This window comes from Xyrauchen texanus, chromosome 47 (assembly GCF_025860055.1).
Source record: "Xyrauchen texanus isolate HMW12.3.18 chromosome 47, RBS_HiC_50CHRs, whole genome shotgun sequence".
Taxonomy (NCBI): Eukaryota; Metazoa; Chordata; class Actinopteri; order Cypriniformes; family Catostomidae; genus Xyrauchen; species Xyrauchen texanus.
In genome coordinates, this window is record NC_068322.1 from 24,040,182 (window position 1) to 24,057,650 (window position 17,469).

General features: G+C 36.6%; 1 protein-coding gene across 3 annotated transcripts in view; it reads left to right on the forward strand.

The window, feature by feature from the left end:
• tbc1d22a (TBC1 domain family, member 22a) overlaps positions 1–17,469 on the forward strand; it is a 180,446-nt gene that overhangs the window by 68,984 nt on the left and 93,993 nt on the right. For all 3 annotated transcript variants that reach the window (XM_052120295.1, XM_052120297.1, XM_052120296.1), the window contains one exon: positions 899–1,005. In XM_052120295.1, coding sequence (XP_051976255.1) covers positions 899–1,005 — 107 coding nt within the window. The remainder of the gene's footprint in view (positions 1–898; positions 1,006–17,469) is intronic.

Below are 17,469 nucleotides of genomic sequence, written 5' to 3' on the forward strand. Positions count from 1 at the left end.
AAACAGGAAGTGATCTCAAGACACACATTTCCAAATGATACTCATTTCCTGACAAAGCGTTTTAAAAACTAATTGCTTAATCTGAGGAACGCTGAAGAGAGAGCAAGACGCAATTGCCAAAGACCAGTTTTAGCAGTCAAATTTGCATTTTTTTACTTAAATTCCTAAAATATTCGAATTTCTCATTTGAATTTGACAGCACTAATGAGCAGCGCTGTGGTTTTAATCATTTGTTCAGCATTATAATCCTGTAATGTTTATGTTAATAAAAGAAATACTCAAACCAGCTCGTCTGGCACCAACAATCATGCCACGCTTCAAATCACTGACTTCAATATCATCATATTCAATATGAATAATAACAGCTAGATTAGATTGAACCTTTTACTGCAGTCACCGTAAATGCAAAGACATGATTTGATAAGTATTATTTTATTTTTATTTGCAAATCCATTCACAAACAGAAGCATTTGCAAGTTTGTTTGTAAACAGTTACTTCATCTCCAATCAATCCAGTCCCATCCAACATTTATTTATTTATTTATTCTATTCTCATTTAATATCAAGTTTCGCTGTTATATGCATCACATTACGGAAGTAATGCAAAACGAAATTGTTTCCTGTTGATCTTAAACTCATTTAGAGACTTTTATGTTTGAAATTCAGTTCCTTTCTGTTGAACCTCGTCTAGCTATTTTTTTTACCACAAGAACGCGTCCTGTGCGAACACCCCCCAGAACCGTTTGAAGAATTCTACCATTTCTCTTTGATGTAGATCTTCAATGTTTACTGTATCTACAGTAGCTCTTTCTATCCATTTGTGTAGCTCTCCCTCCATTTATCTTTGTCTCACTTGCTCATTCTTTTTCTATTTTCTTTTGTCTTTGGCTCTTTGCAGAGGAAGAGGTGGAAAATTTCAATGTTTCCATCTTGCAGGAAGAGGTGTTGCGGAACATCGAGGCTGACAGCTTCTGGTGCATGAGCAAGCTCCTGGATGGAATTCAGGTATATTGATTCCCTATTTGCCAGCGTACGGGCCTGATTACTTTCTGTGTGTGTGTGTGTGTGTGTGAGAGAAGAGCACACCATGGGGAAAGAGACGAATGTGTTACGGCGACAGTCCCCTGTGTGTAGGTACCCCGTCCCGTTGCCTTTCCTCGTTCAGTCTGTCCAGGAATAAAACCTGTGATGAATATTCTCACTCTGCACCACAGGCCGGAAGTAACCTCCTTATCCAAAGGCCTAAGTGGTGCTAGAATTGTCATGGGAAAGCGAAGTGACCCACCCTCCCCCGCCCAACATTAAATTAATCTTGCCTGCCTCGTTTCTAATTGATTTAAGGCCATAAAACTCCCATGTTGTTTCAGCCGCTAAGACGGGACACACGTTGCGGTTTGAAGGTAGGTGGCTGCAGTCTTCTCGGCCTCATATTTCCACAGTCTGCTCCCCAAAGACAGCAAAAGAGTCCCATGCGGGCAGCAGTCTGTCGATTTTTCCTTCTTGTTGATGAAAGACTCTGTAATTGGTTGTTTCTTCGACTATGGGCTCTTTCACCCCTGTAGATATTAAACTCTCCTAAAGGTTAAGTGTGCAGTTTGTTTTTTTCTTCCTGTGTTAAAATGCTTTCTCCTATCCCAGCTTAATACACAGAGACAGCTATATGTAAACCAATCGTAGGTAGATTTATTTTTGTAAACACTGACTGTAGACTCTAGACTGTAGTTTGAGAATCCTAACCAAACGTGCATAGCTACATTAGGTCAACCAATGACAGTGGTGGCCAATGGCCTTGACTCTCTGTTTACTGACCAATGGCAGATTGTGCGTGTTCAGGAAACCTGACAAATCAGATTTAAAACACTTTTTCAAATGCACTGATTATGTAATTTGTATATTAACAATGCCCAACAGTGGATATAAATGCATCACTAAATATCTAATGTATTTTGTCATTTTATAATATAGAACTTTATTGTTTTAATCTTGGTTAATTAATAATGGTAACACTTTACAATAAGGTTCCATTTGTTAACATGAAATAACAATGAACAATACAGCATTTATAAAAAAAAATTTATCCTCTTTTATCCTCTTTTTAAAAAATCGAGGTTATAGTGAGGCACTTACAATGGAAGTGAATGGGAGCCAATCCGTAAACGTTAAAATACTCACTTTTTCAAAAGTATAGCCATAAGACATAAATGATGTGTATTAACATGATTTTAGTGTAATAAAATCACTTAATAACCCTTTCTGTGTAGAGTTATCATTAATTTGACAACTTCATTACCATGATGATGTAATGTTAACAAACCCTAAAAACCTAAAATTACTGTAAAATTTACAATTTAAACATCTTTACAGCTCAAATAATACAAATGTTTTAACCAAAAAATTTATGTAAGTGCTTTTATAAAATTATAAGCTTCACATTTCTGTTTAACCCCTCCAAAAATTAGCCACATTAACTTCCAAATGAGGAACGAGCCAAAATAAATGTTTGTGGTAATCAACATTATTCCACAAATTCTGTCGATTGAGCTTACCTTTTATTCAATACAGAACATTCCTTTAACATGTAAGCTTACCTTTTATTCAATACAGAACATTCCTTTAACATGTAAACAATACCTTTTCAGCTCTTATTTATCTTGGTTAATGTTAATTTCATCATATTGTAATACAAGTTTTTTAATTGAAAGTTAAATATGCCAATGAAGTAACAATGAACAGTGGTATTTTAATAAAATTGGTAAGAACATTAAATAAAATTATTAAATGCTGTTAAAATATTTAGAGAATGTGTGACACGCGCCTACAACACCAAAACAAATTCCTTGTATGCGTAAAAAAACTTTTTTTACAATAAAGCTTTTTCTGATTCTGAAAATATATCGTTAGTTTATAAAACCTACTTATGTTGATAAATAAAACCTTATTGCAAAGTGTAACCAAATTATAACTCTTTATTAGTATTAGTTATTGAATGAACATTAGTTGAAACATTAAGGAATAACAATGAACAATACTATATTTCTAAATTAACCCAATATTAATAAATATTAAATAATGATCATTCATTGTTAGTTCATGATGCCTAATGCATTAATTAAGTGGATGTTAACCGATTTTGCTTCAGGACATAGATTTTACATTGGTAACGTAGCATAAAATATTAACCCAACATCAAGTAGTGACCCAAAACCATACCAAAATCATGTAAATTTACCCTGAACAGCACTGCCTGTTGCAAAGTACTGTAGAGTTTGATTGGATGATCTTTAACATCAACAACAAAAGAAGTGGGCATTGTTTCTCCTCCCATTTAAAAGTTGATAATTATATGTATTTTGATATCACACTGTGTACAATTACTGTATATTGTTACACTGTAAAATTAGTTTGTTACACATATGAAAAAAAAAGAAAAGAAATGGCTGCTGTGGTTGTCAAAATAATTATGTAAAAAATACAGTAAAAATGTTAACATCTTTAATGTTGTAATTTACATGACCACGCTGACACTGTAAAAACAAACAAAAATGCAATGGACACGTAGAGACAGTGCTCAGCATCACTCACCCAAACACTAAACACCATCAGGATAACACTTGTGAAATTAAAATAATGCAATAAACACATAGAGACAGTGCTCAGCGTCACTCACCCAAACACTAAACACCATCAGGATAACACTTGTGAAATTAAAATAATGCAATAAACACATAGAGACAGTGCTCAGCGTCACTCACCCAAACACTAAACACCATCAGGATAACACTTGTGAAATTAAAATAATGCAATAAACACATATAGAGAGTGCTTAGCATCACTCACCCAAACACTAAACACCATCAGGGTAACACGTGTGAAATTAAAATAATGCAATAAACTCGTAGAGACAGTGCTCAGCATCACTCACCCAAACACTAAACACCATCAGGGTAAAATGTGTGAAATTAAAATAATGCAATAAACACGTATAGACAGTGCACAGCATCACTCACCCAAACACTAAACACCATCAGGATAACACATGTGAAATTAAAATAATGCAATAAACACGTAGATACAGTGCTCAGCATCACTCACCCAAACACTAAACACCATCAGGATAACACATGTGAAATTAAAATAATGCAATAAACACGTAGAGGCAGTGCTCAGCATCACTCACCCAAACACTAAACACCATCAGGATAACACATGTGAAATTAAAATAATGCAATAAACACATATAGAGAGTGCTCAGCATCACTCACCCAAACACTAAACACCATCAGGATAACACATGTGAAATTAAAATAATGCAATAAACACGTAGAGGCAGTGCTCAGCATCACTCACCCAAACACTAAACACCATCAGGATAACACATGTGAAATTAAAATAATGCAATAAACACATATAGACAGTGCACAGCATTACTCACCCAAACACTAAACACCATCAGGATAACACATGTGAAATTAAAATAATGCAATAAACACGTAGAGGCAGTGCTCAGCATCACTCACCCAAACACTAAACACCATCAGGATAACACATGTGAAATTAAAATAATGCAATAAACACATAGAGGCAGTACTCAGCATCACTCACCCAAACACTAAACACCATCAGGGTAACATGTGTGAAATTAAAGTAATGCAATAAACACATAGAGACAGTGCTCAGCGTCACTCACCCAAACACTAAACACCATCAGGATAACACTTGTGAAATTAAAATAATGCAATAAACACATAGAGACAGTGCTCAGCGTCACTCACCCAAACACTAAACACCATCAGGATAACACTTGTGAAATTAAAATAATGCAATAAACACATAGAGACAGTGCTCATCATCACTCACCCAAACATTAAACACCATCAGGGTAACACATGTGAAATTAAAATAATGCAATAAACACGTAGAGACAGTGCTCAGCATCACTCACCCAAACACTAAACACCATCAGGATAACACATGTGAAATTAAAATAATGCAATAAACACGTAGAGGCAGTGCTCAGCATCACTCACCCAAACACTAAACACCATCAGGATAACACATGTGAAATTAAAATAATGCAATAAACACATATAGAGAGTGCTCAGCATCACTCACCCAAACACTAAACACCATCAGGATAACACATGTGAAATTAAAATAATGCAATAAACACATAGAGGCAGTACTCAGCATCACTCACCCAAACACTAAACACCATCAGGGTAACATGTGTGAAATTAAAGTAATGCAATAAACACATAGAGACAGTGCTCAGCATCACTCACCCAAACACTAAACACCATCAGGATAACACATGTGAAATTAAAATAATGCAATAAACACATAGAGACAGTGCTCAGCGTCACTCACCCAAACACTAAACACCATCAGGATAACACTTGTGAAATTAAAATAATGCAATAAACACATAGAGACAGTGCTCATCATCACTCACCCAAACATTAAACACCATCAGGGTAACACATGTGAAATTAAAATAATGCAATAAACACGTAGAGACAGTGCTCAGCATCACTCACCCAAACACTAAACACCATCAGGGTAACATGTGTGAAATTAAAATAATGCAATCAACACATAGAGACAGTGCTCAGCGTCACTCACCCAAACACTAAACACCATCAGGATAACACTTGTGAAATTAAAATAATGCAATAAACACATAGAGACAGTGCTTAGCGTCACTCACCCAAACACTAAACACCATCAGGTTAACAAGTGTGAAATTAAAATAATGCAATAAACACGTAGAGACAGTGCTCAGCATCACTCACCCAAACGCTAAACACCATCAGGGTAACACGTGTGAAATTAAAATAATGTAATAAACACGAAGAGACAGTGCTCAGTGTCACTCACCCAAACACTAAACACCACCAGGGTAATGTGAAGTTAAAATAATGCAATAAACACGAAGAGACAATGCTCAGCGTCACTCACCAAAACACTAAACACCATCAGGGTAACACATGTGAAATTAAAATAATGCAATAAACACAAAGAGACAGTGCTCAGCGTCACTCACCCAAACACTAAACACCATCAGGGTAACATGTGTGAAATTAAAATAATGCAATAAACACGTAGAGACAGTGCTCAGCGTCACTCACCCAAACACTAAACACCATCAGGGTAACGTGTGAAATTAAATTAATGCAATAAACACGAAGAGACAGTGCTCAGCGTCACTCACCCAAACACTAAACACCATCAGGGTAACGTGTGAAATTAAATTAATGCAATAAACACATAGAGACAGTGCTCAGCGTCACTCACCCAAACACTAAACACCATCAGGTTAACAAGTGTGAAATTAAAATAATGCAATAAACACGTAGAGACAGTGCTCAGCATCACTCACCCAAACACTAAACACCATCAGGGTAACACGTGTGAAATTAAAATTATGCAGTAAACACGAAGAGACAGTGCTCAGCGTCACTCACCCAAACACTAAACACCATCAGGGTAACACGTGTGAAATTAAAATTATGCAGTAAACACATAGAGACAGTGCTCAGCATCACTCACCCAAACACTAAACACCATCAGGGTAACACGTGTGAAATTAAAATAATGCAATAAACACATAGAGACAGTGCTCAGCGTCACTCACCCAAACACTAAACACCATCAGGGTAACACGTGTGAAATTAAAATTATGCAGTAAACACGAAGAGACAGTGCTCAGCGTCACTCACCCAAACACTGCTTGATTATTGTTTTTTTGCTGTAATTTTAACAATAATGCACTGTAAAAATTACATGTTCTCTCTGGTTAATGTAATGTAAATTTTTACCATTAATTATACAGGTAAATGATATAATAATTTTTACATCCAAAATTTTGGATGTAATTATGCAAATTAAATTTTTATTTTTCATTTATTGCATAAATTTATATTTTTTAATTATTTTAAAAACGACTATATTGTCTTTTAATATATATTACAATTTGTACTGTATATTTTACAGTTAATACTCTTTAATTCATGTTTTTTTTTCTGTAGCATTGTTACAGTCTTTAATGTTAAAATTATAGACATTTTAAGTGTAGTTGATTAATGCAAATAATGCAATGCATTATTTTTCCTGCATTCCAAGACCTGATCTGAACAGACCTGAGACCCATTTCAGGGTTAGCGATACACCAGTTGAGAAACCTCTACATTAACTAATGTTAACAAATAGGGCATCATTGTAAAATGTTTCCAAACTTGAACTATTTATTATTCTTGGTTAATAAATGTACTTTTGTCAACACATAAACTAACATTGAACAATTATATATTATAAATTAATAATAACTAATACAACTAAACTAACAATAACAAATACAACCTAATTGTAAGTATTTACTGAAATTGGTTTGTTTATCTATTTGGTTATTGCTTTCACTTTGAAGTATCATAGTTTTACAAATGTACTTCTTTTTTTAATCAGTCTTCACATTGTCTGGGACAAGGCTAAACATCTTTACATAAAGTAGCAAAAATACATTATAAAGGCTTGATAAAAAGTTTCCAATTAATTTTTAATGTGACCTTCATATTTTAAAAGAAGAGAGAGAGAGAGAGAGAGAGAGAGAGAGAGCGAGAGAGCGAGAGCAAGAAAAAAAACAAAATCTGTTCTGTAAAAAAATCTGTAAAAAAATCAACTCATGGCCATAGTTGAAGAAACGCCCAAAAACACTGGTGTATTTGAAGTGTGTATAGAGAGAAACAGACCCTCTCACACTGAGTTCAGATGATTGTCTCCTCACACATAAAGAGCATTTGTATTCAGTGAATCAACCCTTCTCTCTGGTATCATATTGAAATGCACTCCAGGCCCTCCAAAGCTTTTGTGGTATTTTGTCACTAATTACGACGGTAATTTGTGTGTACAAAGCAGATTCTCCCAGGTGCTAATGATTTTTCTCTACTCTTTGTTTTCTTTACACCTTCGCACCATAGCTGCTGATAGCTCTGAACATTTGCTTGCAAGTTGTTAGCGTGCTTTCTGCGAGTGCATGATGGTGTTTTTGAGTGGTTGTAAACTGGGAATTACATTTTTTGTGTGATTTTTATAGGTCCATCCATGTGTAATTGTGCTTGGTTCTCAGGAGAGTGCTTGTGTTTTAGATGCATAGGGTAGAAAAAGTTGTTAATTACAAGTATTGTATTTCCCTGCTGTGATGAACAATGAGTAGTGATAGTGTTGCTATTGTAGAGCCTAATTATAAAAGAGAGCTTTTTATGATGTACATTTTGTCTAAAATTATAGGAATATTCTGGGTTTATTACATCTTAACCCATTAAGCTCTACTGTATATTTTGGCTGCCGCCTGCACAATTTCACACCCAAATTTAAAACACACAAAGTGGACTGAGTGAAATGTTGGTCTCATTTTACAGAAAACCCCCAAATTTAATACAAAATATTCCATTATTTCATTAGTAATATTGTATGTGTTTGAAATCTTATGCTGAACATACATATTTCTTTTATTATGTATGTCTTTGAATGCCTCTGTTTGCTCTATGTTCCTGCACAAAGTGTTTGTTCATTCCACTAGATAGCGGCAAGTTTCCTGTTTCACCTTCCATCACAATATACAGATCTGAAATGCAAGTGGTGCTCTAACGCAATCTGTAGGCATTCAGTCTATTTTGTGAACCTACGCACCTTCCACAATATTTTTTTTCAAATATCTTGGCCTCTGAGTGGACTAGAAGCTTAATTTAGGTATATTTGGAAAGCACAGATTATCTTGTGGATATGCATTACTGATGGAATTCCTGCGGGATGAGTTTGCTCCATTTTACAGTGCTTTACAGATAGTTGGGTCACATCTCTTTCTGGTATCCATGAACATTTTATGTGTTTCATGTGAGGTCACTGTATGACTGCTCCGCCATGTTTGTGACCAATTTTTCATATACCTTCAATGTGCTGCTCTGTGGGGATGTGACAAAGTCTTCTTTAGGATTTAAAAGCAGGTCTTTTGTTCATACAGATGGGATCCTCACAGATGTTTTTATTATACTGTGACTAAATCAGACCAGAAAACAACACAAATATTTGTAACTTTTGAAAAAGAGATGTTTACGGTGATGTGCCGGTGGGTATGTGTACACATGGTCACACATCAGAATGCTTTGGTGGACACACAGCCTAAGAGTACTGCAGTGAACACTTTTTTTAACATTTATTTCACATTTATTTTCTGTGGTTGTGCTTAAAAAATTGTATATGGTAATTAAAACGAATATTAAATCTAGACTGGTTTTTACCATAGCCCATATACAAAGATACATTTCGGAAGAAGAAAAAAAGGATATTTTTCATTTTTCTTTTTTTCTTGTGATCAGTTGTGAAATCACAAGCCAGCGATTGTCCTTCTCTGCTGCCTGTTCTCTTAAAAGTCAAACTAAATGCTTGCTGAAGGGTTATGACTTATTAATAGGAAGACCTTAAGCCCCTGGAAAAATGAATGCGTTGTTTGTCCCTTGCTAGCTGAGCTGGTTGGTGTGTGTACATGTGTGGATGCATTAGGAGCAAATCCATCTGTATTCTGAGCCCTGAAGAGGGGAAATGAGAAATGTGTGTTAAAGCGGGCAGCTCACTGCCGCAGCCATTATCTGTGATGTCCAACCCTGAGGCCAGGACACCACAAAGCAGCTTCTGCCTCAGGACTCTGTGCTTGTGTGTGTGTGCGCGTGTGTGCGCGTGTGTGTGGTTGTGTGTGTACACGTGTGTGTGTGTGTGTGTGTGTGTGTGTGTGTGTGTGTGTGTGTGTGTGCATTTGTGTGGTTTTGCAAATTAGCACTGTTATCGATGGACCATTGCAGTCTCAATATGGTCCTCTCATCCTAACATAAACCACAAAGCATGTGCAGTATTAGCTTTAAACTTTTACTTTAGAATTGTATAAACCACTTTAAGCATGATCCAATTATTCCTAAACCCACAAACACATATCAGGATCCAAAATTAAGAGTTACCATGCAAGTAAACGTTTCTATACATTTGAAAATGGAAATATGAGAAATAAATTAAATAATGTGTGGTCTTCACATTTTTGTGATGAGATGGAGATTGTTTAGGGTTTTATATGATGTATATCATGGTTGCACAATGGCCTGTGCAGTTTGTCACAATTTTGCAAAAAGGATAATAAGGAAACAAACAACAAATAAAACCCCTGCTAAATAATCCAATTGATCTGTTATAGGGAAAAAACATATCGATTTTTATTTAAAAAGAATACCATTTTGTGGCTGCTAATAGATTAATAGCCAGTACATTTTCTTCATCTTTCATTGCCAGACATGGTAAAAAGTTCATTTTGGTTCATTTAAATACATTTTTGGGTAAGATGCAGTGTTGGGAAACTACTGAGAAACTGCCAAGCAAGCTACAGTAAAAGCTATACATAAAGGCAAAAATAGTAGTCCTACACAAAAATAATAATAAAAAGAATGAATTTATCTCCAAGGGTGATCAATTAGCATCAGTGAGCATGTTTACATGCACACCAATATGCTGATACTACCTGCTAACTTCTAAAAATCTGTCTTTTTATTATAAAATATGACAACGCAAGAAAACAACTTCTACATGTGATTTGGGATCATTTAGTTTTTCTCTGCTTTTCACTGTAAAACATAACTTGACTAAATGAACTAGTCCCCATAGGTTGAAACTTCAATGCAATGGTTATTATATTATTGTATACTCAACTCTTAATCTTCCACAATATCAATCATGGCAATTGTAAAGTGGCATTAACATGATTTGCGCCGTCTTGAACTCCACATGAAAAGCGCTTGCAGAGATGGCTTGTTTTGATTTTAGCACTGGCACTGTACACATAAATGACATTTTATCCAAATTTTCCAGTAAGACAGGAGTGCAACACAGCGCTGGGGAAATATGTCACTCCAGCGAGTCATGCAACTTTTCACGAGTCCCATCTGGGTTTGTTTTATACAAAAATACTGTTAAGAGGTACTTTTTTAGTTACTTGATCATGTATATGGAATTATTGCTGTGTTTGTTTGTGGTGCTTTGAGCATGCAGTTTTTTTCAGACAATGCAGCAGACCAGGTTATGTCGTCACATGGGATGGCTTCTGGTGTAACTAAATAATACATCACAAATAATAAATGACATAACAAATTTCCAAATATATTATGGACTCGCTTTCCTGCAACAATAAAACACACAGCTTTGAAATAGGTATTCTTTATGTTGAGCCAATAGGTCAGCATGTGACATTTCGCTCTTCTATTGGTCACACTTCCTCTCATCATACGGTTTTATGGTTGAGATTACTTAAACTTTTGAAATGTAGCGTAATGTGAAATTTCTTTGCATGAAGTTGTGTTTCCAGTCTCCCACGTTCTGATATTTTTGGATGGGTGTGAATGGAGCACAAGGTGTAGTGTCACCGACCCTTAAGTAATTTACATGTCTTTACCTGTTGTTGGTTTATTAGGCATATGCGGTGTAAGATCGTTCATGTAAATGCGCTTATTGAAGTTATCAGTCGCGGTCGACTGGGCGCAATCTGTAATGCACTAAAACCGTATACCATAAAAAGTATACTGTGGCCTTAAGAGGGCATATTGTTTAAGGTATTAGAATCAGAGTGTCTTACAGCCTGCTGCTCTCTCGACAAACACCAGCCAATCAGACTCGCCTTGTTGGAAATTAAGGTGGACAGCTGATGTGTAAACACGCACACAGGTGCAGGAGCTGATGGAGGAGACCTTTGGACTCCAGTCAGTCATGGAGTTGAGGAAACGAGGTCCGTCTGAGACGGAGTGAATCTAAGATTTCCTGTCAGCTAGAATGTAATTTACTCTTCTCTCACGATGAACACTGAGGCGTAGTGAGTGTGTAGAGGTTAATAGTCGACACATGACCTTCTGACTGTGGAGCTTTGGATGGTGTGATGTTTTGGGAACTATTGGGCAATGATTGTTGAAAATTAAACAGGTGGTGTACTATATGTAGCTTTAAACAATTTTTAGAAAGTGAACCCTGATGAAAAAAAAAACAGTTTAAACCAGCCTATGCTGGTTTACTAGTTTTAGCTAGTCTCCCAGCCATGCCAGGCTGGTCTGTTGACAAATTTAAGAGGTTTATTAACTGGTGAGATTTTGGGTACTAAACCAGCTGAGCACCAGCTTGTCCAGGCCTGGAGACCAGCTTAAACCAGCAAAGACCAGGAAGACTAGCTTAAACTGCTGGGAAGCTATTTGTAAAATTGACCATATGTCAGGGTAGTATTTATTAAAGCTGCACTACGGAACTTTTATAGTACACCGTAATACTATAGTAATAGGTCTATGCACTGCACATAATAAAACTAAATGAAAAACACAGATCATGTTGTGAAAATGTAATGATAGGGACGACATTTACATTTTTAAAGATGAAAACAATATGCAGAAATATGCAATATAGCAATTACAGTAATAAACAGTTTCCCTAATTGTTTATTTGGTTGTATAGATATAATTGAGGGATTATAGTACTTTTTCTCTGTGCTTCCGGACATGATGTAAACACACAAGGACGAATGCCGTATGATTACATTTTTGCGTTGAATCTGTTCTCATGTACTCGCTCAAAAATGGAATCGTGTTAGTTATTAAGCAAAACATCTTACGTAGTGGAGCTTGAACTATTTTGTATTTATTTAGGAGGGCACCTGCACACTTCTAACAAAATTGAAGAATGAATGTGTGGTTCATAACAGCTCCCCAGGCCGAACTTTCAGGAAAACGTCTTACCGGATGCTAAACACCTTGCTGCCATTGGTCGATGTCATCTGTGGTTGTGATATTGAGCTCCACCTAATTTGAGGCCAACAACTAATTCTCAATCAGTCAACATGAACACACATGCATTATCAGTGAGCAGGTAAACACATTTTCCAAGAACATGTCATGCAAATGTTTTTTTTGAGGAATCAAATGTACTCAAATACTCTTTAATGCAAATTCATTCATGTGCCATCTACAGCTGAAAACCATTCACACATCCATCCAAAGTAAGATATTCCTATCATCATTCTTTTGTCTGTATTCTACCCATTAACACACGTTTATGCACACATCTTTGCAGTAGTAATGGTGTAATTATAAATTCCACTTAAACTGTGCATATTATGGCTGCGTATAGTGTTTTAGCGCAGTGCACCATTTCTTGCCAATTCCCTGATACTTTAATGTGCCAAATTGCTACCAGTTTGTCTAATGAACTATATTGCTTGGTGGAACAAGAGTGAATTGTGATTTTGTTTATAAAGGCTGTTACCCTGGTAAGTGCACTTAGTCATTTTTTCCTCATTAAAAAAGTTGTACACCTTAATAAATTAAGTTCTTAAAACATATTAATAAAATTATGACCACTCACATGTGATAAAGATTCCAGTCATGTCAGTAACCAGCGGCATCGGTAACAGAAAACTTTTGCGTTTTAATGATTCTGCATCCATTCCCCTAAGTACATTTACATACGTACCCCTAATGTAAGTAAGTTCAAGACGACATACATAAAAAAATACTGAGTGCTCCTTTAAGGATTTTTTTTTTGGCACTTTGTTTTGTGCATAACAACACAACTTAATCATGGTAAAAATGAGTGGCCTCTTGTGAATTATTCCTTCAATATACTATATGCCCAGGATCCCAAAGCAGCTACTAATGCAATTAACGTCAAAACAAGATCCTAACTAAATCCTACTGTACATACCTACTTAAGCAGGAACCCTTCATGTGTAGAGAGAAAGCAGGGCTAGGCGACAACATATACAGTATATGCAGTATGTATATACATATGTGTGTATGTGTCTAATTAAACACAAAATATAGTTTTTAAATAATATTTATTAAAGCAAAAAATTTGTGTGGGCATGTGTGGAATATACTGGCAAAATATACCATCCATGGAAGAGTGGCAATGCGAAAACCACCGCTAACCCAGAACAACATTAAGGCTCATCTGAATTTTGTCAAAACACATTGATGATCCTCAAACCTTTTGGGAGAATGTTCTGTAGTCAAAAGTGGAACTGTTTGGAAGACCGGGGTCCCGTTACATCAGCATAAATCAAACTCCGAATTCCACAATAAGACCATCATACCTATGTTCAGGGGCAAAAACTTCATCAAAATGTTGGGGGGGACAATAAACATAACAATTCTGAAGAGCAATTTTTGAAGGGGACACCAAGGTTTTTTTTGTTGTTGCCCCATTTGCATTTGTATTATTTTATTTCTTAAACAATTATTTGAAGAATATATCATTATATTATTTACAATACACATATTTTAATGATATTTTAGGGGGGGACAACCCTCAGATAGGGGGTCCTGACCCCCGACCCCCACGATTTCCGCCTATGTTCAAGCATGGTGGTGGTATTGTGATGGTGTGGAGATGCTTTGCTGCTTGAGGGCCAGTGTGACTTGCAATAATGGAGGGAAACATGAATTCTGCTCGCTACCAAAAATCCTAAAGGAGAACATCCGGTCATCAGTCCATGAGGTGAAGCTCAAGTGAAACTGGATTATGCAACAAGACAATGATCCAAAGCACATGAGTAAGTCCACCTCTTAATGGCTCAAATGAAGCTAAATTAAAGTTTTGGAGCGGCCTAGTCAAAGTCCTGACTTGAACCCGATTGAGATGCTGTGGCAGGACCTTAAACGGCTAGTTCATGCTTGAAAACCCTCCATTGGTGCTGAACTAAAGCAGTTCTGCAAAGAAGAGAGATAAAATTCCACCACAGTGTTGTGAAAGACTGTGTAAAGTGATCATGGGAAAGGAGGAGGCGAGAACCGGCTTGTCAATATAAATAATAGTTTAATATAAAACTAAAAAAAAAGACAAACACACACACATGATGGACATGTCCGTAAACTATCTCTCTCTCCTGCACGATCCTCTGCAGTCGACCTTTATCCCTCTCGGGAGGCTTGATTAGCCTAATATGGGACCGGGTGTGTACGATCACGACCCGGCCCGCCCTCCGCCCTGCCACAGACTGATCTCAGTTATCGGAAGCGTTTGTTTGCAGTTGTTGCTGCTAAAAGTGGCACAACCAGCTATTAACTTTAAGAGGGCAGTTCGTTTTTCACATGGGTGTTGGATATAGGTTCAACTCTTTGTTTTATAGGTTCACATTTGGATATATATATGGATATAGGTGTTGGATAACTTTTTGGCTTCAATAAAAAATATTTAAAACCATATTTCATGTTTACTCAGGTTGCCTTTGTTTTATGCTATATTTCGTTTGAAGATCTAAAACAATTTAGTATGAAAAATACACAAAAACAAAAATAATTCAGATAGGGCAAATACCTTTCCACAGCACTGTATATATACCTGTAGAGTGTGTGTGTGTGTGTGTGTGTGTGTGTGTGTGTGTGTATATATATATATATATATATATATATATATATATATATATATATATATATATATATATATATATATATATATATATATATATATATATATATATATATATATATATATATATATATCTGGTGTAGCCCATTGCATGATGTTGATAAGCCAAATAAGAGGCTTAAGCCAGATAAGAGTCAACAGGGGGCCAAATCCTAAGCTTGAGAGTACCAGATAGATGTGTTTGTATCCACAGGCTTGAGAGGAAGATGGAGGCCGTATATTGTACTCATGCATACAGCTCTGCTGTGATCTCTTTCACAGTTGGCGCTGCCACTGCCTTCCTCACCTTCGTCCTTCCTCGTTCCTCTGATCAGCGATCTTCATTTGCAGGCTGCTTGCTCCATTCTGTTAGTTTGCCTCTGCTGTTAGTTTGCCTCTTTAAAGCCTGAAGGCTTCCAGCTGTTGCTGTATTCCTTGAGTAATGCTGCTCAAAAAAAAATTCTCACCAAACTAAAATATCAGATCAAAACCACCTCATATCAACCATCTGTTAAGTCCAGATGGAATTTTTTGAGTCTTGTTTGAAAGAAAGCTAAAGCTATATCACACATGGCTTGGTTGCTTGAAGAAGTACAGAAGCTACAGCATGTGTGTGATGGGGTGGTGTGGCCTAGTGGTTAAAATCTGGGCTAGAAGCCACAAGGTTGTAGTTCAAATCCCAGAAGGGATAATCAAGCTGTCGATGTTGTCTTTGGGTAATACTCTTATGTGAATATTTGGGGTTAAAAGAAAACCTATTACCACAGAAACATGTCCCATAGTTTGTTTAAACAAACAAACAATGATTTTACAGTAAATACTCTTACAATGGAAGCATAGCAGTCAATGGTACAGCACTGTGAAAAAACATTTCAATTATGCAACTATCAAACTGTTGCGAAAGCGTAACTGTGAGTGTAATAGAATCGCTTACTAACTCTGTCTGTGTAAGTGTGTCCGATGTTGAATATTTCAAGTCATGGTCAGTTAAAAATTCAGCCTTTTTACTTTCCATTGGTACTGACGTGAGGAAACCAGGAAGAGATGTAGCCTAATGCCAAATGTTACGTGGTTGTCATAAAACATTGAAAGCATTTCCATGATGACCCTTACACCTTTTCCATTACATCCAGACCCTGAGTTTGTAATCTCCCCCTTGCATATAGCCAGAATGTCTTCCACCTAGAATGTAGGTGACACCACAGCTCTGACACGACATCAGGCTACAGATGTTGTCCATAGAGCTTAAGTTGTATATGACCCAGAATATCCCTTTGAACTCAGGTTGCTCCAACAAATGTACTGTAAGTCACTTTGGCAAAAGTGTCCACTAAATGACTACATACTATGTACATGGCATAGAAAAGTAGTGTGTCCCTTGTGAGTGTGCCTCTTGAGAGAGTGGGTACTGTTATTAAAAAAAATAATCTACATTTCTCTTTTGTGATATACATTATATATTTGTCACATTTTGAACCATAAAGTCCACTCTATTATGCACACTTTACAGAGGAAGGCTAAAAAAGTGCAGTAGTTTGTAAATTGTCCCCCTCAGTAAGGTTAATGCTCCAGTACTAGACCTCCTACTGGTTCCTTCATCAGTGGCAGAATCGAAGGGTTTTAGGGGTGTGAGCCAGAGGACCATAAACTAATTAAGGTTGTAGACGAGTTTAGCCCCTTTAAAATTGTTTATAAACCATTAGGGGGAAACATGCTCACCCGGGGATGTGCCGCACAATTAGAACCAAGGTCAGATGAATAGTGGAGGGGAGCGGGGCGGGCCCAGAACTGCTGCTGTGGACAGAAAGTGGCATTTACACTGGGGCAAAAGCTCGCTTTTATTAATTTCCTAAATAAATAGGTGCCTCTTGAGGCCCTTTGTCAGTAAAATGCACCTTCAGTTATATTAATGATCCTCTTGCTTATTTAGCCTATTTTTCCCTCCCTGGCTTCCCCCACACTCTCCCTCCCTCTTTTTCTCTGTATGCCAATTTAAAA